Source organism: Equus asinus, chromosome 22, assembly GCF_041296235.1.
Source record: "Equus asinus isolate D_3611 breed Donkey chromosome 22, EquAss-T2T_v2, whole genome shotgun sequence".
NCBI lineage: Eukaryota > Metazoa > Chordata > Mammalia > Perissodactyla > Equidae > Equus > Equus asinus.
The window spans coordinates 54628673-54655727 of record NC_091811.1 but is presented as its reverse complement, the minus strand read 5'-3'; the positions used below and the strand labels follow the sequence as shown (position 1 = coordinate 54655727).

The following is a 27055-nucleotide window of genomic DNA, read 5'->3' as shown; positions in this document are numbered from 1 at the left end:
TCTTTGAGGAGGAGGATTAGCCCTGAGCTAACATCTGCTGCCAATCCTCCTCTTTTTGCTGAGGAAGACTGGCCCTCAGCTGACATCCATGCCCATCTTCCTCTACTTTATATGTGGGACACCTACCACAGCATGGCTTGTCAAGCAGTGCCATGTGCACACACGGGATCCAAACTGGTGAACCCAGGGCCACCAAAGTGGAACGTGCACACTTAACTGCTGTGCCACCAGGCTGGCCCCTGCAGTAGGATTACTGGGCATTGCAGTGGGATAATCCCATGCAGTGGGATTACAGAGGGCCCATTTGAAGTTTGTGGGCCATATATGTAGAAGGAGACCAGTCAGCACAGGTGGCGGTTTCCTCTAGTTAAATTCCAACACATGGGACAACTGTGGAATAGAAGAACTGGATTTAACTTGGGCTAGGATTTGCCTGGAAAGTATAAGAGAAAGGTAAAGAGGGGCAAGACTGTTGAGAGTGTATGCACGGTAGTGACTGTGGTGATAGACCATGGAAAATAAACTGAGCAAGGAGAGAAAGACATAGGGGCGTGATGGAGAGTGAAAAAATGGCGGGGTCAATGGATTAGATGTCTCAGTGGAGGCTCCCTGGAGTAAGTGAGCTGAAAAGGTAAGAGTTGGTATCCAGAAAGTGGAATGCTTGAAACAGATCTTGGTGACTTAGGTAGTGGAGGAAAATCCTGTTGAAAGTAAAAAGGTCATCAAAGGATTAGATTATCTACCTAGTGACTGAAGACACCAAGAATGATGACAAAAGGAGTGAAAGAAAGAAAAAGACTTTGAGCCAGATGCTAGTCTTTAACAAATACAGAGGAGTGACCAGGAGGTCTGTAAGTGATCACAATGAGGCGAGATAGCAAGTGCCATGGTCTGATGGCATGTATTTTAGAGAAGCTTGGGTTTTGGAAGGACGGAGATGGAGAAATGGTCTGGAAGTAGTAACAGACAGAAAGGAAAATATCTACCTCTTCTCCAGGGTGTGTGAAAGAAAAAACAGCTACCACTTCAGGAAAAGCAAGGTTCGTTTTAATGGGTGGGCGAAGGTGAAGCAGAAATTCAGAGAAGAGGCTGAAGATACAGAAGATTTTGTAGATATTTCCCTAGAACTGAAGCAGGCACTATAGAAATGCAAAGCAGCATGAGACACCTGTCCCTTGCTCTCTAAGGACTTTAGGTAGGTGACGACATAAAACTATGGCACAGGACCAAATGTGTGTCACTGTACGAGCTCTTCATCCTTTTCCTAGCAGGTCTGTTGGTCAAGAAGCGTTTATTGAAAATACCTTAGCACGTCAAAAGTGAATGACACTCTCCTTGAACAGATGACAAAACCCAGGTTCAGAAAGGAGAAGCGGCTTTTTGCAGGTTCCACCCTAGTTAATGACAGGTCCGGGTCAGGCACCCAGGACTCTATCCAGTCCACCAGGCTGTACGCAGAGGCCTGAACTGGGTGCTATAAAGGAACTACAAGGAAAATAAGCGATGTTTCTCCACATCCTTCACGCTTTCAGTTATAGTCTAGTGAGAATATACTGCTCATTAATGAAATAACCAGCAAACAACATGTCAATAAGCACAAAATATGCTACAAGTTGTGTTCACAAGTGCCAAAGGGGGGCAATGTGAAGTCATATGTGGCTTTTTAAGGAATATTTCCTGGGGATAGTAAGTTTGTTTACATGCTTTCTCTAAATTCTATAAGAATTCACGAGAATTAAAGAAAAGTTTGAAAACACAGAAAAGTAGAAAGAAAAAGCAAACTGCTTTTGATGTCCCATCACCTAAACAAAATCACCATTGTTAATATTTTGGTTTATTACCATCTAGTCTTTTTTTCTAGGCATAGACTTTTTAAATTAATAAGCAAATGTTTAATTTTAATACACAAATAATGCATATAGTTCAAAATTCAAGAGGTGAAAAAAAGTAGATAGTAAAAAATCAGTCTTCTTCCTACTGTCTACCACCCCAGTCTTCAGCCACACAGTTTCCATCCCATGAGTCCACCTCTATTCACAGATTCATGTTTTCAAGTTTCTAGAAAGTTTATTTACAAGCACATTGCATCCACATGAGCACGGAATCACTAATTGTGGCAAAATCACACCAGGCAAACACTGGATTTGGGGAAGTAATCTTCGCAACTGGGACTTTAATACTTAATCATAGAGTCATGGAATTATGGGGTTGGAAACGACTTAGGGAATCATTCATTCAACTTCCTGTGGAAATTAAATAAACAAACTTTTCCAGGAGTTCACAGTTAGGAGAGCCAAGACTATAATCTAGGTTTTCTGACTTTTATATTAGTGATCCTTTCAGTACAACTTATTACAACACACCCACTCAAAAACACTGCAAGTGGGCATTGTAATACTTACCACAACCCTCCCCTTGTTCTTTGTATTTATGGCCTTTCTGATGCGATGGAGATGGTCATAGTCTTTTTTTTTTTTCAATAAGCTTTATTTTTTTAGAACAGTTTTAGATTTACAGAAAAAGTTGAGAAGGTAATACAAAGTTTTCACATTCCTCATACCCACTTCCCCCTTTTACTAACATCTTACATTAGTATAGCGTGTTTGTTTTTGTTTTGGTTTTTTTTAGGAAGATTAGCCCTGAGCTAACTGCTGCCAATCTACCTCTTTTTTGCTGAGGAAGACCGGCCCTGAGCTAACATCCATGCCCATCTTCCTCTGCTTTATATGCGGGACTCCTGCCACAGCATGGCTTGCCAAGCCGTGCCATGTCCACACCCGGGATCCCAGCCTGCGAACCCTGGGCCGGCAAAGCGGAACATGGCACTTAACTGCTGTGCCATCAGGCCAGCCCAGTATAGTGTGTTTGTTACCTTAATGAGCCAATATTGATTCACAATTATTAACTAAACTCCATGACTTTATTCAGATTTCTTTAGTTTTTACCCAATGTCCTTTTTCTATTCCAGGATCTTGTCCAGGATATCACATTATATTTAGTCATTGTGTCTCCCTAGGCTCCTACTGGTTGTGATAGTTTCTCAGACTTTCTGTTTTTGATGATCTGGACAGTTTTGAGGAGTACTGGTTGGGTATTTTGTAAAATGTCCCTCTATTGGGATTTGTTTATTTTCTTGTGATCATAGGTTTATTTTTTATTTAACATAACCTTATGCTTGTCAGCATATGTTTGTATGTTCTTTTTACATGGACATTATCCATTTCTAATAATTTATGGTGTTTTTTGTGAAGAGTTTTTAATGGCTGAAGATTCTTGCTCTGTTATTTAAATCCTGTGTGACCTTGGACACATTTCTAAACTTCTCTGAGCCTTTGGTTTCCTCCTCTATAAATGGTGTTCATTGGATTGTCATGAAAAAAGCAAGTAGGCTGTTGAGCAGAGGCAAAAGATAATGAAAGTCATGTTTAAAGATTATTCAGGGGCCAGCCCGGTGGCACAGCAGTTAAGTTCGCACATTTTGATTCTCGGTCGCCCAGGGTTCGCCGGTTCGGATCCCGGGTGCGGACATGGCACTGCTTGGCAAAAGCCATGCTGTGGTACACGTCCCACATATAAGTAGAGGAAGATGGGCATGGATGTTAGCTCAGGGCTAGTCTTCCTCAAAAAAAAAAAAAAAAAAAAGATTATTCAGAGAGCAGTGTTTAACCTAGACTGGGGGGAAAATAGGCAGCCAAGAAGCAACTGCCGTAGTTGGGGCCTGCCAGGCTTAGGAAGAAGGAAAGGGGGATGGTGCCCAGAAGCAGGCCCTGCCCATGCCACCTCAGTGGGACTCAAAAACTGACGAGATACGGGTACAATGAGCTGGGGCCACAGGAAGGAGCAAGAACACCTTCCTTGTTGGGATCCTCTAGGACGAAGAGAAACTGGGTAACTTTGAGAGTCAGGGGAGGGGGGAAGGCAGACCTGGTGGTGAGGGGAGGGCAGGAGCTTGGATTTTGGTGTGTGTAGTTCCAGGCAGTGGCGGCGTATCCAAGTGATGAAGTATCGTAGAGAACTAGAGCTCTGGGTGTGCAGGAAGTCTCAGGGCTTGAGAGCACATGGGCTTTCCAGAGGCTAATCCTGGAACTCTAGAACAACCAAGCTAGACAGGCGTCAGTCACAACTGCCACCATTACAGAGTGTCCACTGAGGCCAGGTGCTTCGTGAGACCTGTCACCTCTTCTTTTTCAACCTGAGTTGACCCTGCAAGCAGGGGAGGTGTTTTTATCTGTACTTTACACATGGTAAAACTGCGATTCTGGGGGTTCAGTAACTTGCTGAAGGATGTAGAGCTAGTGGGTCACTGGGCAGGAAGCAATCCTGTTGTAGCGAAGTCAAAGCCCTCCTATCACTCTTTGGTTAGACCAGAGGCCTCCAACACCCTATTTGGCAAATGAGAAACCTAAGCCCTAGAAGGAGGAAGTAACATGCCCAAGGGGACTCAGGTAGCTAGAGGCTGAGCTAGGACTATAAACCAGACACCTGCAACTGGGCTGACCCTGAGGGGCGCCCGGTGTTCAAGGGGCCTGGGGTGGTAAAGAAAAGCCAGTAGAGAAAACACAACAAAAGAAATGAAGGAAGACCTTTGCAGCAGGCTCACACACCTGGCCTTATCTACAGTTCTCCACAGCACCCCACCTCGCTCCCACCACACGCCCTACACTTTGCTACCAGGTTACTTACAGTTTCTTACCACACCACGTGATGCTATACCTCCCTGGGCCAGGAATGCCCTACTGCCCCCAACACTCGTGGAAAATTCTTTCTCCTTCAAGATCCAGTTCAAGCATCCTGTGCCCTGCGAGGCCTTCCTGCTCAAGCCTCAGGAGAGGACACTCCCCTGGGACCCCAACAAAGTGAGCTGTAGTTCTCTGAGTACTCTTAGAGCAGCGATTTCATTGTATTCATCCTTCTTTCCCCAGTGCCCAGCATGAGATCCCAACAAATAAAGGCTTGTGGAGGAGAAGGAAGAGAAGAGAGACAGGAGGAGCCCAGGATCACAGGAAGGGAGGAAGGTCCAAGAACGTGGAGTCAGGAAAGCTGACTTTGTCGCTCTCCTGGGCATGGCTATCCCCAGTTACTGGTCAGAACTGCAGTGGACTGGATGTCCACAGAAGAATCCAAGCATTTGGCAAGTAGGAAGGGGAGTGGTGAGGCAGAGCCGACGGGCATATGATCACCATATTCACGTTTGCACATACATAGATGACACATAAACTGCATATTTACACACGAGAAATGGTACAGGCAGGTTGAGGATTCCTGGAACAAGGGCCTTGCTGAACACGGACATGGCAGACACTCAGCTGAGGCCTACAAGGGAGAATGGCAATGGGGAGGAGTTGAGAGGCAGTCCTCTGGGCAGGGAGGTGGACAGCCCTCTGGGAAGGAGTGGGCCTCCTGAGGCTGGGCCAGGGCAGCCAGGCGCTGCTGCACACACTCAGCTGTCAGCCGGGCTTCCGGGTCTGCATCCCAACAGTCCTCTAGGAGCTCTCTCAGGCCACCAGGGTCCTAGGAAGATGACCAGCAGGCAGGCTTGACCCTAGGATCCTGAGTGGCCCCCAGGATTAAAAGGTGTCCACCACTCCCACTTTCAACACCCCTCTTCTGATCCTGTCTGGAGCCTCCCTGCCCTCCCCCTCACTGAAATCCAGCCCTCTGTATCTTGTTCCGGATGAGACAGGTTCTCTAGGTACCTTCCAAAGGGCCCACCTTTTCCTCTGAGGAGCTAATTCAGCTTGATGGCTTAACGTGCTAAAGGGAAATTACTCTCCTTCCTCTCAGGCAACCAGGCTCTTCTGCAAACAATGCCTGGGCCTCAGTTATCTAACCCAACAGATACATGTGCAGTGGAAATTTCAGACCATAGCAGAGGAAGGGGCTTCGTGTTAAGAAGCTGTTTGTGCAGACCCCTGAAATTTCAACGTTAGGCCACTGCTTTCACCCTTTATACCTAGAACTGGCTTTATTGGGTCATAGCAGAAACACAGACATGTAGGACAGAATGAGGACTTCTTGGATTGAAAGTTGGGCTCCAGTATACCAGAAGAGAAGCCATCTTGGTGGCAGATCTCAGGGCAGAAGCAAAGCCAAGGAGGGCTTCCTGGAGCAGGGGACTGAGGAACAGGGCTAACCGATGGTGGAGAGAAGAGAGACAGACTAGGCAAGACTGAGCAGGAGGAAGGCTGTGTCTCAGGGATGGGCTGTGTGAGACTTATGGTGGAAGAAGATGAACTGAGGTACAGAGCAAATTTGCCCAGCTCCAGCTGAACACGAGCTAGGAGTGGTGAGAGATGAGAGGAGCTAGGACTAGATGGGCTGGTCCTGGCAGACAAGTCCTTGAAGACCATGCCCAGACTCTACAGATCCCCAGCCCACCAGCCTGTGGCCTCTTACTGTGGCGAAGCAGTGCCAGGTGGATGGGATGTAGGGGCGCCTTCTCTCCTCCACTGCCAAGGTCCACAGCTCACAGGTGGTGGGGGTGCTGCCCAGCTCTGCCTCATAAGCCAGTTGGAAGGGTGGTGGTCTACTGTCTGCAGAAAGGCACATGGGGCTAAGTGTCAGTTACCCCTAGGGTGCCTCCCTTATAGGAAGGCCATGGGGGAGAAGGGCAGGGTTTCCTGGGTCAGGAGGTAGAGGTATCTGTAATGGGTGGGTGAGACACCCTGGGGGGCCAGAGCGGGGACTGTAGCACCCATCCTTACCAGGCCGCAAGTCTAGGCAGCGGCTCAGGATCTCCCACAGGAGCAGAGCCAGAGAATAGACATCGGCTCGCCGGAGGGCCATGCCCCAGTCCTGTAGATCAAGAGTTTTGTCCAAGAGCTCCGGCGCCATGTACCTCTGGGTGCCAGCCTGGAGAGCAAGGTGTGAAGGGCCAAGAATCATCTCCCTGGCAACCCTTACCACAACACTGATCCGTGAACATTTCCCCAACTACAGACTCAGCAATGTCCTCCGCAAACACTATCAGTACTGCTGCACTGTTGCCACAGCAACGGGCACATCTTCATCAGCACCGCCACCATCATCCTGGGCCTCACCTTGATCCAGAGTACTCACCTCCATGATGGCAGCTGGGCCTTGGGGTTGAGTAGGGGCCCAGGCAGGGGGCTGAGTGAGGCCAGGGAGCACCAAGGCGAGGCCCAGGTCTCCAATGGCACACGACCCATCCTCCCGAATGAGCACGTTCTGGCTGCTCAGATCTCGGTGGGCAATACCTGGTTTATATTGGCCTGTGGGAGAAGCCAAGGTTGAAAGGACATGGATCCTCTTGCTCTCTTTTTTGACCCAATCCTTCCCCTTCAAGCTCAGGGAGAATCAGAAACATAGCAGTGTGGCTCCTGACTCCCATGGCTCCCTGCTCCCAGCTCACCCACCATCCTGCCAGCGCTCCTCATGGAGAAACGCCAGGCCCTGCGCCAGGGACAGTGCCATCCGCAGGGAACTTCCCCAGTCACTGGTGTGCTGGGTCAAGTAGTGGCACAGGGATCCCTGGGGAAAAGCAGAGAGAAGAGGGGGACACACAAAGCTGGAGGTGACTGATCTACCTCAGGGAACAGAGATAGTTGACAGACACACCCTGCATATCCCAGCAGACTGACACACTGACACAGCCAGGCCAAGACAGGCAGAGGAGGAGTGAGAACATGCATCAGACAGATGGACAGGAGAAATAGTAACTCTAGGTTAAGGGTCCTGAGCACTAACTATGAGCCATGCCTCCTGTAATCCTCACAACCCTAGGAGGCAGGTACTCCTGTCACTCCCATTTCACAGAGGAGCTTGCGAGAGAGCTAAGTAAACTGGCTGGAAGTCACTTGGCCAGAGGGAAGTAGAGCATGAACCAAAGCAGTCTGACTCCAGCGTCACTCACTATTAACCATATCACACTGTCTCAGACAACTCAGGACAAAGACAGAACCAAAAAAGGGAAGGCGAGCTAAGCAGGGGCACCGCTCGTGAACCACCTGGCCTGAGGTGTCAGGTCTGCATGGCAGAGCGGCCGGACAGGGAGGGCCGTTGGGTAGGAGAGCAGCAGATGGGGAGCAAGTGAGAGTTGGAGGGAAGGGAACAATAGAGTTCCTCATTCGACAGACGCTGAGCATGTTCAGTGCGCCAGGAAAGTTAAACAAACAAAACCAGAAAAGCAGTGATTTTTCAGCTGGGCAGTGAGGCACATGGTCAAAGAGGATTCTTTTCCAGAATTCAAGATTTCAGGGGCTGGCCCCGTGGCCGAGTGGTTAAGTTTGCCCGCTCCGCTGCAGGTGGCCCAGTGTTTCGTTGGTTCGAATCCTGGGCGTGGATATGGCACTGCTCATCAAACCACGCTGAGGCAGCGTCCCACATGCCACAACCAGAAGGACCCACAACAAAGAATATACAACTGTGTACCAGGGGGCTTTGGGGAGAAAAAGGAAAAAAATAAAATCTTTAAAAAAAAAAAAAGATTTCAGAGGAGGAGGAGCTGCAGGTGCTGGTGGGGTGCGGAGTCCTTAGTAGGCCCACAAGACGGGGTGTGTCCCGGCCCCTGCCTACCTCTTCCTCTTTACTCTACTGCTCACAGTCCTGCCCTCAAGTTCTGGCTCCTCGTTCCTCTCTTACACTACCATGGCCTTTCTTTCAGCACCTAACACGCTTGACAGATGACACTTATTTTTCTGTTTACCTGATCCATTTCCGTCTCCTCCACTACCCAATAAAATCTGTAAGTCAGGGACTAGGTGTGTTTTTCCTAGCACTCAGCACAGTGCCTGACAGACAGTTCATAAATATTTGTTGAGTGAATATATGAATGAGTTTGGAGGGCTAGGCCTGGAGGTATTTCTTTAACAAGGGCTTTCTTTAAGGCTGGAAATATGAATTGTTTTGATTTCTCCCTTTCCTTATCTATATATTATGAGTTAAAAATTTTAGCAAGTATTGCTTGTGTAATAAAAAAGAAAAAACAAGAAAAGTCGTGTTTAATGTTTTAGAGAAGAGGAAATCTAAAGCAGAAGAGTAAGTGTGGGCAGGGCCCAGCTGCTGTCCAGCCCCATCCACATACACACGCAGGCAAACACACATGTAGACATTCTTTGGCCCTCACCTTGGGGTGCAGTTCCAGTACCAGCAGGGGCCCACAGGACGGGGGGCCAGGGCCCCCCCTGCTGGCAGTGATAAAGCGGACAATGTGGTCGTGCTGTAGGCCTGGCAGCTCGTACAATGCTCTCTCAGCTTGGAACTGGGCCACAGCCCTCAGGGGGAAGGCCTTGATGGCTACCAGCTCTCCTTGCAGCTGCCCAGCCCATACCACCGCGTGACCTCCTTCCCGGATGACCTGATGGGGACATGGCGCTGGGTGCAGGCCTTAGCTGGTACAAGGGCCAGGCTTCCTCCCCACACACCCTCTGGGAGTGCCTAAGGGACCCTTCCCTCCCTCCCCAGGCACCTGGGAGAAGCACAGCTCGGGCAGCTCGGGCAGCTCTGTACTCCAGTCTCTGCCTGAGTCTGGCTCTGGCTCTGGCTCTGGCCCACCTCGCACTCTGGAGGCCTTTCGCTGTAGCAGGACTAGGGCAGAGAAAAGCCTAGGCTCAGGGTGCACAGGCATGGAGACTGGGAAGGGAGCTTTGCGGGAGTTAATGGGGGTCAGGCTGTAGAGATCTCAGAACCATGGGGTCAGGGGAGCCTGGAGGGGGTCAGAGCTTTGGGGCAGTTTCTTGGGGTTACAAGGGAGGGATGGGGCAGATTAATACCCAAGATGATGCTGCCCAGCAGCAGCAGCAGAAGGAGGAACAGCCCCAGCAGCACCAGCGCCATCCAGATGGACTCACCTGGACGTTAAGGCAAGAATGCAGGCTGGATGAGCTCTGCCCCAAATCCAATCTCTGCTCCTCTCTCCCTCCTTGGAGGACTTGCTTCTAGACCCACCCCCACTCTGGTCACAAGCCCCCTTATCTCCCAGTCACCAGGGCAACCAACTTCTCAAGGCCAGGAGGAGGGAAGCTTGGTGGTGGGGAGGTAGGGTGAGAACTGGCCCTGGTTCTACTTCTCATCCTAACCTGGGCCCCAGCCCCCACCCAGCTTCAGCACCCCGGGTGGCTACCTGCGACAGCCTGGAGACCCTGGGAGCCAAGAGTGCCAGGGCTCCCTGGAGGAGGCAGATGGCTATAATTGGCATTGCAGAAGTCAGTGCCACAGGAGCAGGTGAAGAGAGTGGAGCTGGGGCTGGGGTGGGCTCGGGGGCTTGGGTCACAATCGGGGGACTCACAGCCTGGCTCATCACTGTCTCGGCATCCTGATGGGGTGGGATTCGGAGAAGAGAAGAGAAGAGAAGGGGGAAAAAGGGAGAAAGAAAGAGAGAGAGGGTGCATAATGGGGTCTGGGAACAGAGATGATAAATCCTTCCTCTATCAGAGACATCCATCCCTTCCATCTCATATGGGCTTTTCTTTTCCTCCATACATTCCATTTCTCCTCCTTTCCCTCAGCTGCCACCCCCAACCCAGGATCTACCTGTCTCCCACCCTAGCTATCACCTGCTATATACTTTGCCATTCACCTTGCATCTCCACCTGTGCCCGGTCTTGGGTCAGGTTCCAGATCCCAAAGCAGCAGCGGCTGTAGAGGCAGCGGATAACCCTGGGGGGCCCTGGTCCTGCATCTAGCAGCTTCCCCAGTGTCTTTGTGCTTCCCCGCACGCCGGGGGCCTCAAAGAACACACAGGTCCGTGTGCTTGGGGGTGCTGCAGCCCAGGATGAGGAGAGGGGAGGGTTCAAGATGGGAGTGAATGCAAGGGAAAAACAGCAGCCAAAAGGAGAGACAAAACATGTTTCGTATCCAAGGGCCAGCATGGTAAAGCCACAGGAGGAAACAGGGTCAGCAGAGGCCTGGAACCTGACCTCCACCATGGGGACACATGGCTCTACCCTTCGTCCTTACTCACCCACCCCACTTACCACTCTTCCAGGGGGGTGGCTGCTGCTTCAAATGCCCCTTTCCCTCAATAGGTGGATGGAAAGACCCTTCCCCTCCCTGTAGACACTTACCTTGCACAGCTGTAGGAAGCAGTGCCCAAAGCCCCAGAGTCCCCAGCATCATGCTGAAGGAGGTAGCAGCAGGAGGGAAGCATGAGCCAGCACAGCTGTCCCTGGCCAGAGCTTCCTTCAGATATGGGGCACTGTGGGGCTTCTGATCCCTCAGTCCCCAACTCCGCCCCCCTCTGTCTTCCCAGTCTCTGTGGGGGAGACGGCCGCTGTGGGGGAGAGGATGGGTGTGGGGAAAAGCAGGGAGAGAGAGGGAGGAGCAAAGAACCAATCTCATATCCTTCTCTCTTCAGCCACCTCCTCTTTTCTCTGCAAAGTGGGAGGAGGGGGCCTTGGACGCCCAGCTGAGAACCCAGTGATGCCTAACTTCAAACCTCTGCCCTTTGCTGACCCTGGAGAAAAGTGCTGGATCCTGTCAGCCCTTCCCAGGCTGGAAACCCCAGTGAAGTCAAGTGCTCAGAGCCATTCAGCTGTGTCCAAGATCTCGTATTTTCAGGGTTTAGATATGCAGCTCCCTGGGCAGAGAGAGGCTTCACAGCCCAAACTCAGACCTCATTTTTCAAACTCAAGAATCAGAAAACAGTTACATAAAATTTCTCACAGTACAAAAAAAAGTCACATTGGGGCCGGCCCCGTGGCCTAGTGGTTAAGTTTGTTCACTCTGCTTCGATGGCCCAGGGTTTCACTGATTCAGATCCTGGGTGTGGACATGGCTCTGCTCATCAGGTCACACTGAGGTGGTGTCCCACATGCCACAACTAGAAGGACCCACAACTAAAAAAATTATGCAACTATACACCGGGGGACTTTGGGGAGAAAAAGGAAAAAAATAAAATCTTAAAAAAAAAAAAATCACATTGAAAATGGGTATAGTGGTAAATCTTATGTTACCAAAATTTTAAAAATTACATTGACTCAGACACTGAACAAATCACCATTATTGAGAAGGTAACAAAGTTTTATTGAGCACCTCCGTGCTAGAGCACATCCAGGGCTATGCATTGTACAATCATCTCACCTAATTCTCCCTTCGAGATATTTATTATTATCTTCACTTTATAGGTAAGCAAGCTGAGCTTAGGTAACCTGGCCAAGGTCACTCTGCTGGGAAACAGCAGAGCTAGGATTGAACTAGGTACGTCTGACGCTAAAGCCCAGGCCTTTTTCTTTGCATTATGTCATGATGCCTGAAAACAAATACAAAATTTGGCAATAAAAATATTTCCATTTAGGGGCTGGCCCCGTGTCCGAGTGGTTAAGTTGGCCCGCTCCGCTGCAGGCGGCCCAGTGTTTCGTTGGTTCGAATCCTGGGCGTGGACATGGCACTGCTCATCACACCACGCTGAGGCAGCGTCCCACATGCCACAACTAGAAGGACCCACAACAAAGAATATACAACTATGTACCGGGGGGCTTTGGGGAGAAAAAGGAAAAAAATAAAATCTTTTAAAAACAATTTCCATTTAATACAGTATTTGAATATTTGAATTTGGATTATTGAGAAAATATGCACCATTACTTGCCAGCAGGCCACTAACTAGAAAGGAAAGGTACAGTTCAAACTATCACCACCAGAGGTCAGTAGACATGGGAGAAAGTCAGGGCGCAGTGAGGGGGTAGAGAGGGCCTCCCGCCAACAACTAATATCCTAGTACACCCCCTATTATCTATCAAGCTGCAGGGACTGCAAAATGTGAAGGGAGGGCACAGGGTGTGTAAAGGCAATGTCACCACGGAGATGGAAGGACAGGTCTATAACTTGAGCTGCTATAGAGAGACAGGAGGCCAACTCTACCAGACTGTTCCCCAGAGAGAGAAACTACAGTAATAGGTAATCATTTCCACACCTGTGAGCAGGTGGCTCCCATGAGAATTAGTCAGAGGGGACCAGTTTCCTGTTTTCCTGGCCTTCTGTGCCCCTGGTGACTGCCTGGAAACCCTTTCTGGAAATGGTCTGGCTTAGACCAGGGATGTAGGTATGAGCACTGACTCTGTGATTCTGGAGCCTTTCTCTTGGGGAGCCTGTGCAAAGAAGGAGAGAGTAAAAGCTCCAGGAATTGCAAAGCAGCAGCTGGAGGAATGACCAGGGCTAGAGGCAGATGGACAACTGCCCATCCCTCCATGGGCCCTTCTGGGAGTCTGCAGGGCCCTGCCAGTGAGGTGGAATGCTGTACTTAGTTACAGCTCTCTTCTTTCACCAGCTCCCAGATCAGATAACTCGGTGGGGAGGGGGTGGGGGTGAAGGTCAAATAGCTTCTCGTGTCTGGAGTGTCTCAGGAGACTATCTCCTCCAGAGAGGAGCGAGGTAAGGATCAGGCAGGAAGGCAGAGTCTCCTCACCCAAAGCCTTGGATAACTACTCCTCTCAAAGACAGAAACATTCCAGTCAGGTTACTGGGAACTATACCTGCTCTGGTCAGTCAGACTTTAGAGCTGAAATGGTGATGGAGTAAGAATCTGAGCTGAGGGATTAGGAAGGTCCTGAGACAGGACCTCAGCATAGGAATAAAGTCTTCCTAGATTCTACCTACACAAGATCTTCATTAGGATCCCCTGATTAGTCTGCAGTGGCCCAATAATTTACTGTTGACTCCACTGTCTACAGGGATAAAGCAAGTTGTTTTTTCATTCAACTCAGAAAATATCTATTAGGTCTCGGTCTTAAAAAGGTTTTACTTCTTTAGATGCTGGGCCTACACTGATATGTGTGATTCCTGCCTTCTAGGAACTCATAGTCTAGAAAGGCCAGAAGATATATCAACAAGCAATGAGAAAGTTATGTGTCAGACTAGGGGTATGAGCAAGGAGCTATACGAGCAGAAAGATCAAATAAGCTAATTCTGTCTAGGGCAGAGAAGACAAGGGAAGAAAGGGGCCTGGAGGATTTCACAGACAAAAGGATAGTTAAATTGTCTCAAAGGTAACTACATTGAAACCAAGTAAAAGGAGGGTGACTGTTACAGGCAAAGGGAACAGCAAGAATAAAGGCACAGAGTTATCAACCCAAAGTATGTGTGTTGGGGGCAGGGGGAGTGAGCAGGAGAAAGGGGTATGAGATAGGAAGCAGAAAGGCACTCTAGAGATGGACTGGGACCAGATTGGAAAGGTTTCCAATTCTATATCAAGGAGCTTAGACTTTTCCTAAAAGCAAAAGATTTCAGCTAGGGGTCTGGTGGCAACATGAAAGATGGAGGACTGCAGCTCAGGGAGACAAGAAGCAGAGAGATCAGTTTTAAGACCTAAGTGGTAGCCAAGGTGAGTACCAGGACAATGGAAATAAAAATAAAAAAGGGAAAAATTGAGGTATTATATTGGTAATGCTGGCAGGAGTGGTAATCAAATGTAGGTAGATGAAAAGGAGAACTAAAAGATGATTCTGAGGTTTCAAGCATAAATGATCAAGGGGTAACTATACTGTTTTTATTTTTTATTTCTTTTGCTCAGGAAGATTCACCCTGAGCTAACATACACTGCCAATCTTTTTGCATGTGAGCCGCTGCCACAGCATGGCCACTGACAGACGAGTAGTGTAGGTCTGTGCCTGGGAACCGAACCTGGGCCACTGAAGTGGAGCGTGCTGAACTTAACAACTAGGGCACTGGGGCTGGCCCAGCAGTAATACTATTAAGTGAGGTGGAGAACACGAAGGATTATTTCCCCTTCTTACATGTTTAGTTTGAGTGATCTGTGGGACATCTAGATGAAAACTGTCCAGTAAGCAGGCTGCCAGGTTGAGAGAAAAGTCAGGGTTCAAGATTTGGGAGCGACCAACACGTATGTAATAACTAAAGAGTGGATGCAACTTGTTTAAGGAGATGAAAAGTAGAGTAAGGAAAGGACACAAGACAGGGACAGAGGTGACTCTGAAGGAGACTAAAGAGTAGTCAGAAAGGTTGAAGGAGAACCAGGAGAGCATGTGTCACACTCCACGGGAAGCAAGCTCTAAGGTGCACGTTGTTGCAGAGAGTTCTGGGACTAATGACTGAAAGACCACTGGAGCTGGCAACCAGCTTGCTGATGTTTCCAAGAACCAATTTAGCAAATGATAGGTGCTGAACAAAGTGGCCTGAGGGGTGAATAAAAGAAAACTTGTGCGTAAACTACTTTCACTAACTTTGGAAATGGAAAGAACTAGGTCAGTAGCTTTAGAAGTAGAGGTTTTTCAAAATGCGGGGAGGGGAGGGATTTGAGCATGCTCATACTCTGACAAAAGGGAACCCAGGAGAGGCTGAAAGGACAAAATATCATCAAAACAAAAACAAAAATGAAAGTGAGCTGACAGCACAAGTGGCAGAGTTGGCCTTGCAAAGCAAAAATAGCATTTCTCTGCTAAGAAGAGAGAAGGGGGTAAATTGGTATTGGTGAATACATAGATGTTTGTAGGGAGAGGAGAGAGAAGTCTGAGGAAATCCATGCTTCCATTTTCTCCAACAAATAGAAAGCAAATCATCTGCTGAAAAATGGGGCCAGCACTGGGAAACTTGCAGTGAACGGCATCTGTCTCACTCTCCAAGACCACGAAGTACTTGGGGGGAGGGCCTAGCTTACTTCACTTTTTATCTTCAACCTAGCTTAGTACTCAGCACATAGTAAGGACTCAATAAATGTTTACCGAATGAATAGATGCCACAACTATTAAAGACCTAGCTAATGCTGCAAAACCAAAAAAACCCCATAAAAACCAACAAACAAAAATGCCGCCCAAAACAAAACAACTCCAATAAAGTCAAATGTTAAAATGTTATATTGTTAATGGCTACATAAGGAAATCAAATGGCTCTTAATTCATGGCTGAGTGAGTGACAAAGGAGACACAGGGAGTTAAATGAGCAAAATAATTGAGAATGCTGGTAGCCATAGCATAAACAATTGACCAAGAATTCTTGTAAAGGTAGGAAGGGAAGTGGAGCCATCAGCTGATGGGAAACTGGAGAGTCTCAAGAATAACCTCAATTTTAGGGCCACAATCCAGACTCAACCATGTTAGACACAGGATGGTATTAACTGAATGTAAAATATGTTGGGGATAGATTTTGGTTTTTAAATGCCATTCTCCAATAAAAAGAACCAAAGTTGCTTGGAGAAACAGCTGATCCGAGGGCTGGGGCAGGGAATATACACAATGAGCCTGAAGCATCTTGTATATTAGAAAATGAGAACGTGCTCAAAAAACTAAAAGAATGTAGACATATCAAAGGGACACAGGAGCCAACCTGAAAGGGCTTTCAATGGCCCTTTCAACGGCCCAAAGCTGGGATAATGTGAGCAACAAAAATAATGTAGTATTAGATTATAACGCAAGTATAAAATAAATATACACGAAGCCGGCCCCGTGGCCGAGTGGTTAAGATCGCGCACTCTGTTTCGACGGGCCAGGGTTCAGATCCTGGGCATGGGCATGGCTCAGTAGGCCACGTTGAGGTGGCATCCCACACACCACAACTAGAAGGACCCACAACTGAAATATACAACTATGTACTGGGGGGATTTGGGGAGAAAAAAGCAGGGGAAAAAAACGATTGGCAACAGTTGTTAGCTCAGGTGCCAATCTTTAATAAAAAAAAAACCTGGTGAAACCCATAAAGCCTGGGGTTTAGCTAACATAACGTACCAATGTCAGTTTCTTAATTTTGACATGTACCATGATAATATGTTAACAATGGGAAGAATGGGGTAAGGGGTATACGGAAATTCTCTACTATTTTTGCAACTTTCCTTTAAAAAATATTCCAAAAGAGTTTATGTAAAAAAAAAAAAAAGGTTGGAGCTGCCCGTTTCTCTTGGTCCCCCACATTTCTAATATAGTCTTGGCATACTGATCTGGTCATGAAACTGTTTACCTGAGAGTTAAGTGTAGGGCATTTGTGCTAACATGTATGGGAGCACAACACTGCAGCTGGAAACCTGTTGGGTTCAGTATATAAAGTTATAACCATATTCTTCCCATTCCCAACCCTCTCAACACACCAGAGACATGTCTTTTTATTAAAAAAACTTTTTTTAATTGGTTTACAAAGGAGCTACTACAGACTACATTGAAACTAATCTTTGTACAAAAAGGCAAAAAAAAAAAAAAAAAAGAAGCCCCCCAACACCCAGAGACAAAAGGTAAGGGGAGAGACAAGAAGGGAAGATACAAAAGAGCAGGAAGAAACTAAAAGACAAGAGATTAGCATCATACATACACAAGATCAGGGGGAAAAAGAGCAAGAAAGATGAGAGAGCATTTAAAAGTATTTTCCCCACACAGCCCTGGTGATAATCGGATTGGAACCAACAACAAACACAGCATGAGATCGTTAAGAGGTTTAAAAAGGCAACAGTGGTATGGAGACTGGTTATCGCCAGTGTTAAGAGAGAAACTTGTTTTAGGCACCAGAGACTGGAGCACCGCTCCTCCCACCCAGAGGATAACAGACTCCGGAAGAGGAAGCAGGCCCTGGGGCAGCTGCCATTGGTGTGTGGAAGTGGTCTCCTGGGGTCAACCTCAGTATATTTTCCCCGTCTTTCCCCAGAGTCTTTGTGCCCTAGACTCCAGATGAGGGCTATGGGATGCCACAGGGAGAAAGGGGTGATCAGAAATATGAAGACTTGCCCCTGTCCACACTGTTCAAGAGCAGCTGCCGGGAAAGCGGAGGGCTGAGTAGATGAAGCCCATTCCCCCGTGGAGAAGGCACAGTGTAATTCCTGAAGGTGAGACAGAAGAGAACACACACCCCAGGAGAGGTATCAACAAAGGCCTCGCTCCCTGCAGCCCCAGCTTAACACTATCTGTCAGGCTCGTTTTTTCCGATGCTGAAGGGAGTTGACGGACAGCTCACCACACCTCTCGCTTGGCAGGGAGAGGGCAGGCTGGGGCTGTTTGATAATAAGGAAAGGGGAAAATGGGAGAAAACACTCATTTTTCTCAAACAAGCGTTGTGCAGGAAATCTTTTTGGGTTTGGGGAACTTCTACTGCAGAAGACCTAAGGGAGGAATGAAGCCAGGGACTCCCCTTTTTTTTCCTTCCCAGCCTTCAGTCTAAGGCAAGTGAGCCAAATCTGGAAGAGGGAGTAGGAATTTAAACCAAAGGCTGCTTAATGTCCTCCTGGGGGCTGGTGTTTAGGGAAGGCAGACAAAGAAAAGAAACAGGTCAACCTCAAAGCTGGTCTGCTCTTCCTCCTAGAAGAGGTCTGTACCCCAGGAGGAGAGCCAAGAGAGGCACCAGAGAGAGCACAAGCTCCCAAACAAAAGTAATAACCTGCCCATATTTTATCAGCAGTTTTCAAAAGCAATGTTTTCCGGGGTTGGAGAAGTGCCATATCCTCCTCCCTTCCCCAAAGCTACTGCTGCCACCTTTCATCCTTGAACATAAGTTACTGGCTCTCTTCTAAGGGAGATGAAACTCTGAGATTTCACATTTCTCCTCCCAACCCCAAGAGGCTACCCAGCTTTGAAGAGGGGAAGGAGAGCTAAGCAAAGGGCCCCTCATTTGAGGCAGCTAGACTATCCTCATTTCCTTGGTACCTGGATCTCCAAAACTTGTGTGATCCGATCCCAAGGTCCAAAAGGCATCAGGGTACTTACAATTGAATGAAAACTTTAAGCAAGTAGCACCAGGGCTCCCCCCAAAGCATAACAGGGGCCTGATTAATACCCCCAGAAGAATCCCTCAAAAAGTATATAAATTTATTGCGTCCTAGCAAAGATCTGCAGCTTCCAGTATTCACACAATGTGAAGATATTAACAATACAAAATATATTCTGAAAGTCAAACATCTGCAGTTCATAGTGCTTTCTCAGATTTGTTAAAAAAATACAATGCTTAGTTTCCTATATAGGATATACAAAAGCAAAAAATATATATATATGTATATAGTAGAAATAAATCAATCAGCCATAGTAATTTACAGCTTTTGTCTCTAACCCTCCCCCAATCATAATCTTTACCCCACTCTCTATACTTTCTGGGATCAAAGGTTCTATTTATTCTGAACCAGGCTGAGAAATATCCATTAAATTGGGTTCTGCATAGCACCCACAAACAGGGTACCAGCTGGGAGGTCCCTGACGGAAGACGGCATGGGTTGTTACTGCTCTGGGTAGAAAGTGAGACTGTCAATGATAAGCAGATGAATGTGGATGGGCAACCTGAAATGAGAAGGGAATGAGTGCTTTAATATTACCACTCCTCTGGGCATCCCCCGCCCCACAAGGTTTGGTCATTAAAAAAAATTAAATAAAAAAGCAACTCATGAAAAAAAATTTAGAATCAATATGCCTGTCAGTTACATTAACTTCCGCTGGCCACAAGTTCAGCGAAAGGGATTTTCAGCAAAAAGCTCCTGACTCAAGGAATGTAGGCTCCTAACTTCCTGTGGAAAAGACTGAGTGGCTCACTGCTGCTGGGAGACAAAAGCAGAAGCTGCTTCAGTTTAGGGGCCAAACAAGATATTGGATCTAGAGCTTCCTTGGAGAGAAGGAAATAGGGCAAGCGAAAGAACTGGCAACAAATTCACTCATAGTAATGCTAATGAAGGGGAGTGAGAGTAAACCGCATTCCATCCCAGAGAGAAATACCATCAAATAACCTTCTAAAAGCTTGTAGTCGTCAGCATCATTACGCTAGTTTATATCTAATAATTTCAAACTGGGGAAGATTCCATTCCTTGAAATGCTCTAGCAAAATACTGCACACTCCACTGAGTTATCCTACCCCTTTCCTCCAAAAGATGCCTATGTACATGATTACAGACATAAAATAACAGGTTCTGAGTTCTGCCTTTCAGTGGGAATAAAAGGTGTGGTAAGTGGCTGGGCATGGATGACTTCTACTTCAGTATTAATAGAATTTGATCTGGGGGAGTTCCTTACAATAGTTCCTGAGTGTTAAAAATAGTATTAAGTCTGCAGAGAAAGGACTCAATGGAGTGAACTATTGTTTAGAATATTAACACTTATTGTATTTCAGGTTAAACAACAACACAAACTTACCGAAACCCTAATTTAGATAGATTTTATATAAAATATATAGTAGAATCATAGCATCATCTACTTGTAGTCAAGGTAAAAAGATTTATGAAAGGAACTAGGATTCTGCTATAGATCTGGATGTTGGTTTCACTTTCAAACACAAAAATAGTTTCTTTTTTTAAAAGTGCAGTAGAATATGCCCCATTCATAATTGTAACTAATTTATCATTAGCAAAGAAATGACCTCAGGAACATACCCAGGTTTTAAGATAGATTTCTAGGTAATGGGCCTGAAAGGCATTTTGATCTGAATTTGATTTATTTTCCAACAATTTCATATATAATTTCTCATCTGTGTGTAGATATATACAGGCACAAACACACATTCACACAGTCATACACAAACACTTCGCTTTCTATCAGATCAGGGTAATTTTTTATTGCAGGTCTCTTTTAGAATTGGCTAACAGAAAACCTATCCCCAACCTAACAGATTACACACATACACACAGCCATTTCCACACTTCCTCACAGTGAAAAGCTCTCTGACAAGTTACCAAAAGGTCAAGAGAGACAATGTTTTAATGGCTGGGCCTTGAGGACAAGTCTGGTTGCATTTAAATCTCAGTGCCAAACGCACTAAGAGTTCCCTGCCGCTATAATTTTTGGATCAGTCTCTTCAGGAATCAGGCCATGGAGAAAGCAGGATGGCTTCTCCTGATCTCTCCTATAAACCACAGTGGTAAGACAAGATTTCTTTTTGTTCTGGGCTATCATTCCCATGATCATGTGCTTCCTTTTCCCTTAGGAACCACCCAAGGAAGAGTTAAGGGAAAGGATCGAAGAACCACTGCCTTGCCACTAGTACATGCTCTGGAGTCTGCAGAATGGAAACCTGGAACAGATTCATTGGCTGATGCTCCCTAATAACATAATGGGAAAGAAACTACTGGGCACGGTTCAAAAGAGAAAGCGTTATTTCCTTTCAGAATGTAAATTCAGAAGTCTACACATCAAAGCTTAGAGCTACCTTGGAAGACAGCTGTATAAAAGTCCAAATACTTCACTAACGCCTGAACTGGACTACTATGAGTCATTTCTGCTTCTGAGCACATCATTTTCCTACTGAAAGCCCCTACCTATTATTTTACCATCTTTTGACAGTTTATACAAACTGATCCCAGATTATAACCTTCAAAAGGTCTGTTGTACAATTCTGTAGAAAGACTTCTGATTCTTAATGCTTAGAATAGCTAATGAAGAGAGGTGTCTGTGACTCTCCAGCGCCAAGAGGGTGCCTGCGTCAGTAGTATTTTTAACACTCCCTCCACAGCTATCTCAAGCATCAGCCTGGGCTTCAAGGCTTCTCCATTCTGCTGCTGGGAATAAGGACTTTAAAAGGCTGACAGATGTTCCTCACCCAGGGATCACTACTTAAACAAAACATGAAGTGATCAGGTGAGAGAAAGGGAGACAGAGAGGGGTGAGTCAGAAAAGGAGTGCGAGAAGCTGATCCCAAATAAAAAGATAAAATTAAGAAAGGAAAACATTATGTATGTATATATAAACTAAAAGCAGAGCAAATGAATCTTAATCTGGTGGGAAGCCAAGACAACATCTATAGAAAAGCTTGATGTGTCACAACAAGGCTCAGCCATAAAGAAATAAGGCAATGTAAAAAAAATGACCAAGGTATTTTGGTCACAGAATGGTCTCCTTCCTCCTCCCAGCCAACCCCTGCAAATGCATCTCTATATATCTTTTTTATATATATATATATATATATAATATAGAATCTGTTTTTTGTTAAAAAGTATTTCAATGATCATATATATTTATCAAGGCATGATGGCTTTAGGAAAAGGGGGGGATCCATCATGGGGGAGCTGAGAAGGGAAACGCAGGAAGGGGAGGCTGGGGTAAGAAGTGTAAGAAGAAACTATTTGGGGTCAAACAAATTCTCATCAAAGGTGGCACCAACAGAATTTTCACTAATGTTTCCCACTTCAAGGAGGTACTGATGATATAGGTGGGTGCCAGGACCCCATTTCTTCTCTTGTATCCCTCCCCTAATTCTTCCCACCACCATGCATTTTAATGCCTCATGGCTCTCTCTCCCACATGTCTCTTGGACCCATGCTACCTTGCACCCAGGGTTGATGGGTATGGCCCATATGTCTCTGGCCCTGGGAGCCTGATCTCAGAAGCCATTGCCACTGATATTAATGGACTGCAGATCCGCCACCTGCATGACGTTGATGCCACTGTTGGCAAGTCGGGCAATACCCTCTGGACAGATGGCCTCCATGGCTACCATATTGGTGGTAATAAGGGCCGAAGGGGTGGCAGTGCCGCTGCCTTCTGAACCTGCCCCACTGTCCAGGGGCAAAGAGCCCACACTCAGGGCTACACCTGGGCCTCCCTTCTTATTCTGGTGGGTCTTGATATGCTTTGACAGGTGGTCACTCCTCATGAAGCGCTTGGGACACTCAGGGCAGGCAAATTTCTTCTCACCTAGGTAAAGGAAGAGAAAGGACATAAGAAACTGACATCTCAGGAAGTAGGGGTACTTTGTCCAATTCACTGCTTTCAAACTATATTAGGTAGAACAAGACCATCTTAGAAGGTGATAGAACCAAGACAAAGCTGGTATCTTTTGCTTTTTGGGGGAATAAATATAGGTAAAGGTTTGGGAGTCCTCAGACAGGAGGGAATGCAGCAGGAAAGTTAAGGCAGGACGAGACTAAGAAGACTAATGGGGTCACAGTCCTCCTTGAAAATCCCACTCAAAACCTACCTCCTTCCTTCTTAACAGTTTCCAGATTAATTCCAATTCCATTTGTGAACTACACATTCAGTTTCAAACTTAAGTTGCTCAGAAATTTTTATTTCATAGGTACATTTTGTAGTCTATCCATTCTGGTCTATGGTCTATTACTATTTCTTCCTTCCCCAGGCTTCAGCTCACCTGTGTGTGTGCGTTTGTGCCTCTGCAGCTCATCAGAACGTGTGAAGCGTTTCCCACAGTATGACCAGGTGCACATGAATGGCCTCTCGCCCGTATGCCAGCGCAAGTGTGCCCGGAGGTGTGAGGTCTTGCCATATACTTTGCCACAGCCTTGGATGTGGCAAATGTGCTGTTTCTTTTTGCCAGGATCCCCAGAGCCCCTGAAAGTGAGAATTCAACTATGCATCATTCATTCCAGAGAGAAAAATTAAAGAACCACAAAGTGTCAACAGTAATTACCTGATCTACTCAAAACTAAACCAAACTTTTATTTGAAAAAAAGGGCTTCTCGTTAGTATCAAAAGATAGATCTTTAGTTGATTCTAGTTCTTAATACCTAAAATTCAAGTTGTAGGTTTCCTCTCTATTGGATATTTGCTCTTTTCTGCCTTCCTGGTCCTTAATCGATGTTGATGTTTGATGTTTGAAGAGATAATCACTCTCATAGTGACTTGTGAAGTCTGTGAGGCATTTTCTTGTATTTTTCATGAAGTTTAAAGTCTCAATACAGGGGCCTGCCCCGTGGCTGAGTGGTTAAGTTCGTGTGCTCCGCTTCAGCAGCCCACAGTTTTGCCAGTTCGGATCCTGAGTGCGGACATGGCACTGCTCATGAGGCCATGCTGAGGCGGTGTCCCACATGCCACAACTAGAAGGACCCATAACTAAAAAAATATATACAACTATATACTGGGGGGATTTGGGGAGAAAAAGCAGAAAAAAAAAAAGATTGGTAACAGGTGTTAGCTCAGGTGCCAATCTGAACAAAAAAAAAAATAAAGTCTCAATATAAGCATTTTCCACAAGAACTACTGTGAATATGGTAATATTTTTGACTAGAAACTTAATGAGCAAAGGGTCTCTCCATTTAAGCACGTGGTAGAGAACTTTAAAGAAAATATATTTTACTTTTAGAAGTACAGAAAGGGGCCAGCCCCGTGGCTGAGTGGTTAAGTTCACACACTCCACTTTGGCGGCCCAGGGTTTTACTGGTTTGGATCCTGGGCGCGGACATGCCACCACTCATCAGGCCATGCTGAGGCGGCGTCCCACACAGCACAACCAGAGGCCCTCACAACCAAAATATACAACTATGTGCTAAGGGGGGTTTGGGGAGAAGAAAAGAAAAAGAAGAAAAAAAAGCAGTAGAGAAAGTACAGAAAAGCAAAGAACTTTTCTCCTAGAATAAAGGTCAAGAGCCAAACGGTGAAGATTAAATGATGAAAAGCTGGAGCAATACTAGGGACTTCAGTGGAAGAGGATGATGGATGGGATAAAAGTTAAAAGAAGGGAATAAGGGGGCCGGCCTGGTAGCACAGCAGTTAAGTGCACACATTCTGCTTTGGCAGCCCGGGGTTTGCCATTTCAGATCCAGGGTGCAGACATGGCACCACTTGGCAAGCCATGCTGTGGTAGGCATCCCACATATAAAAAAGTAGAGGAAGATGGGCACAGATGTTAGCTCAGGGCCAGCCTTCCTCAGCAAAAAGAGAAGGATCGGCGGCAGTTAGCTCAGGGCTAATCTTCCTCAAAAAAAAAAAAAAAAAGAAGGGAATAAGGACTCTAACTAATTCAAGGTATGTAAAAAAGATATATATTCCCTATATGGAGCAGATCCTAAGCTCCTCTCAGGAATTAGTTCTGAAAAGTTTCTGCCAAACCAATTTGTTCCATGTGTGATCTATTTGTGGGCACTGGGGAGACTTCCAAGAGGAACTTTTCTTGGATTTTAACAGCACATATTAGCAGAGGGGAAAAAACCCAAACAGAAATGAAATCAGGGGCCGGCCCCGTGGCTGAGTGGTTAAGCGCACGGGCTCCACTTCAGCGGCCCAGGGCTTTGCTGGTTTGGATCCTGGGTGTGGAAATGGCACCACTCATCAGGCCATGCTAAAGTGGCATCCCACATGCCACAAGTAGAAGGACCCACAACTAAAAATACCCAACTATGTACGAGGGGCTTTGGGGAGAAAAAGGGAAAATAAAATGTTTAAAAAAAAACAAGAAAGAAATGAAATCACACTTTGGTGGAAATCAGCAGAGAATTGTCTTCAAACATCTAAATCCACTTTAAGCTTTCTTAGAGATTCTACTGTACTCAGTGCTTTTGATTCAGGTTTTTCCTGCAATGTAGAGTAACCCACAAAGAACTCAAATTATTTTTTATTTTGGTACTTTTATTTTCTTTTTGGCTTGAGGAAGATCTGCCCTGAGCTAACATCTGTGCCACCCTTCCTCCACTTTCTATGTGGGTTGCTGCCACAGCATGGCTGACAAATGGTATAGGTCCACGCCTGGGATCCAAACCCAAGAACACAGGCCACTGAAGTAGAGCACGCCAAACTTAATCACCACACCATGGGGCCAGCTCCAGTACTTTTCTTATTTTTGTGCTTATTTTTATTGGAACAAAACTTTAACAGACTTTTTTCAAAGGCATTTAAAAAACTATGCGACTTCCTGTTCTCTTTCAAAAGTAATGACTTAAAGGAAAAGAACAGAACTTGCAACTCTCCAGAGATAATACTGAATAGCAGGTACTACTACTGAGAAAATTAATCAGAACTTTGTTTTACAGGACATGTTAGATTCCCTGATGGAAGAATTTTCTATTTGGAGTAAGCATTTTGTCTATTTTGAGGGAAAATAAGACTCTGGAAAACTCACGATTCTCACACAGCCACTGTAAAAAATTATTACAGTAGGTACGTTTCTTTTTCTCTGCAAGGCTGTTTTACAAGCAACCTTGTTAAAACCATCTCAAAACAGACATATGGTAACAATCATTAGACCAGTTGGCTCCATCTGATTTCCTTATCTCTAGGAGAAAGAAGGCACTATTAAGGCTCAAGGTAAAAGAGTCAAGGAAAGGATGAGAGCTGGAACCGAGATCCTATAATACAATCTAATCAAATGTATTGTACTATCTCTGATCCCTTCACAACACTGCCAAATCTTTATTTTTTTTTAATTTTATTTTTTCTTTTTCTCCCCAAAGCCCCCCAGGGTACAGAGTTGTATATTCTTAGTTGTGGGTCCTTTCAGTTGTGGCATGTGGGATGCCACCTCAGCATGGCTTGATGAGTGGTGCCATGTCCGTGCCCAGGATTCAAACCGGCAAAACCCTGGGCGGCTGAAGCAGAGCACATGAACTTAACCAATTGGCCACAGGGCCAGCCCCACCAAATCTTTAAGATTAAAAAATTAACCCTCCTCTTCTCACCTCCAAATCTATTCACTTTTCTTCTTTAAGAAAAGAGACTTAAGAGACTCTTAAGTTACTCTTAAGAGACTGGCCAGATCAACTTACCTTCCTTCACTATCTTTACAGTAGGGGCAGGTACATGCTTCCCGCCGGGTCCTCCGACCAGCTTGGGGTTGGGGATCTGGGCTGTTCTCTCCTTCCTCTCCGCCTGCTGTGTCATCATGCATCCCATCACCACCGGCCCCATGGAGGCCAAGCTGAGCTCCATGATCACCTGAAATTAACACAGGAAAGGGTCAACATGGGAAACAGCAGAGGTCATCATAGCCACAGGCATCTTATCTTACATTTACAGCACCATTTCTTCAAAGCTTTGAAGCCACATTCACTGGTATTGCCCACACTTGAAATCTCAAGAACCTTCATTGAAAATACAAAGAGCCAATAAGTACACCAAAACAGGGTCAATCTCACTAAATTTTAAATATGCAACTCTATTTATAATGGACTTTTGTAATTTTTCACCTATCAGATTACAAAAAGTTAAAACTCTAATAATGCATAGCATTGGCAATGGTATGGGGAAACTGGCATTTTTACATATAGATGGTGATAAATTAGTACAATCCTTATGAAGGCTAATTTAGCAATATTATTAAAAAATTAAGGGGCCAGCCCAGTGGTGCAGCGGTTAAGTTCGCACATTCTGCTTCTCGGCGGCCCAGGGTTCGCTGGTTCGGATCCCAGGTGTGGACATGGCACCGCTTGGCAAAAGCCACGCTGTGGTAGGCGACGCACATATAAAGCAGAGGAAGATTGGCATGGATGTTAGCTCAGGGCCAGTCTTCCTCAGCAAAAAGAGAAGGATTGGCA

General features: G+C 46.2%; 2 protein-coding genes across 8 annotated transcripts in view; both read right to left on the bottom strand.

Moving 5' to 3' along the window:
* Nucleotides 1–1946: 1946 nt before the first annotated feature.
* Nucleotides 1947–17010, bottom strand: AMHR2 (anti-Mullerian hormone receptor type 2). Of its 7 annotated transcripts, XM_044756271.2 has the most exons (12): nucleotides 11025–17010; nucleotides 10538–10720; nucleotides 10247–10273; nucleotides 10082–10126; nucleotides 9732–9809; nucleotides 9428–9546; nucleotides 9086–9316; nucleotides 7377–7491; nucleotides 7060–7232; nucleotides 6705–6852; nucleotides 6397–6533; nucleotides 1947–5511 (listed from the first exon to the last, which is right to left on the bottom strand). In XM_044756271.2, exons 1-12 carry the CDS (start codon nucleotides 11296–11298, stop codon nucleotides 5314–5316), a joined length of 1728 nt encoding a protein of 575 aa, XP_044612206.1. In that variant the 5' UTR covers nucleotides 11299–17010; the 3' UTR covers nucleotides 1947–5313. The 7 variants fall into 7 exon arrangements, with proteins under 7 accessions (XP_044612206.1, XP_044612204.1, XP_044612209.1 ...); XM_044756269.2 differs by having other exon boundaries at nucleotides 10082–10273; XM_044756273.2 differs by lacking the exon at nucleotides 9732–9809 and having other exon boundaries at nucleotides 1948–5511.
* Nucleotides 17011–18674: 1664 nt separating this feature from the next.
* SP1 (Sp1 transcription factor) overlaps nucleotides 18675–27055 on the bottom strand; it is a 41160-nt gene continuing 32779 nt past the window's right edge. Inside the window, exons 4-6 of the mRNA XM_044755715.2 lie at nucleotides 26288–26456; nucleotides 22942–23141; nucleotides 18675–22487 (exon numbers count right to left, since the gene is read on the bottom strand). Of these exons, the coding sequence (XP_044611650.1) occupies nucleotides 22174–22487; nucleotides 22942–23141; nucleotides 26288–26456 (683 nt within the window). The 3' untranslated portion in view covers nucleotides 18675–22173. The remainder of the gene's footprint in view (nucleotides 22488–22941; nucleotides 23142–26287; nucleotides 26457–27055) is intronic.

Excerpts from the sequence above, each read along its gene's own strand:
- AMHR2 (XM_044756269.2), bottom strand. The coding sequence starts at position 11,298 with ATGAGATTGGTTCTTTGCTCCTCCCTCTCTCTCCCTGCTTTTCCCCAC. Across the intron at positions 10,721-11,024 it reads GCTTCCTACAGCTGTGCAAG|CACCCCCAAGCACACGGACC; the intron begins GTAAGTGTCTAC and ends CCTGGGCTGCAG. Across the intron at positions 6,534-6,704 it reads CTGCCTAGACTTGCGGCCTG|ACAGTAGACCACCACCCTTC; the intron begins GTAAGGATGGGT and ends GCCTTTCTGCAG.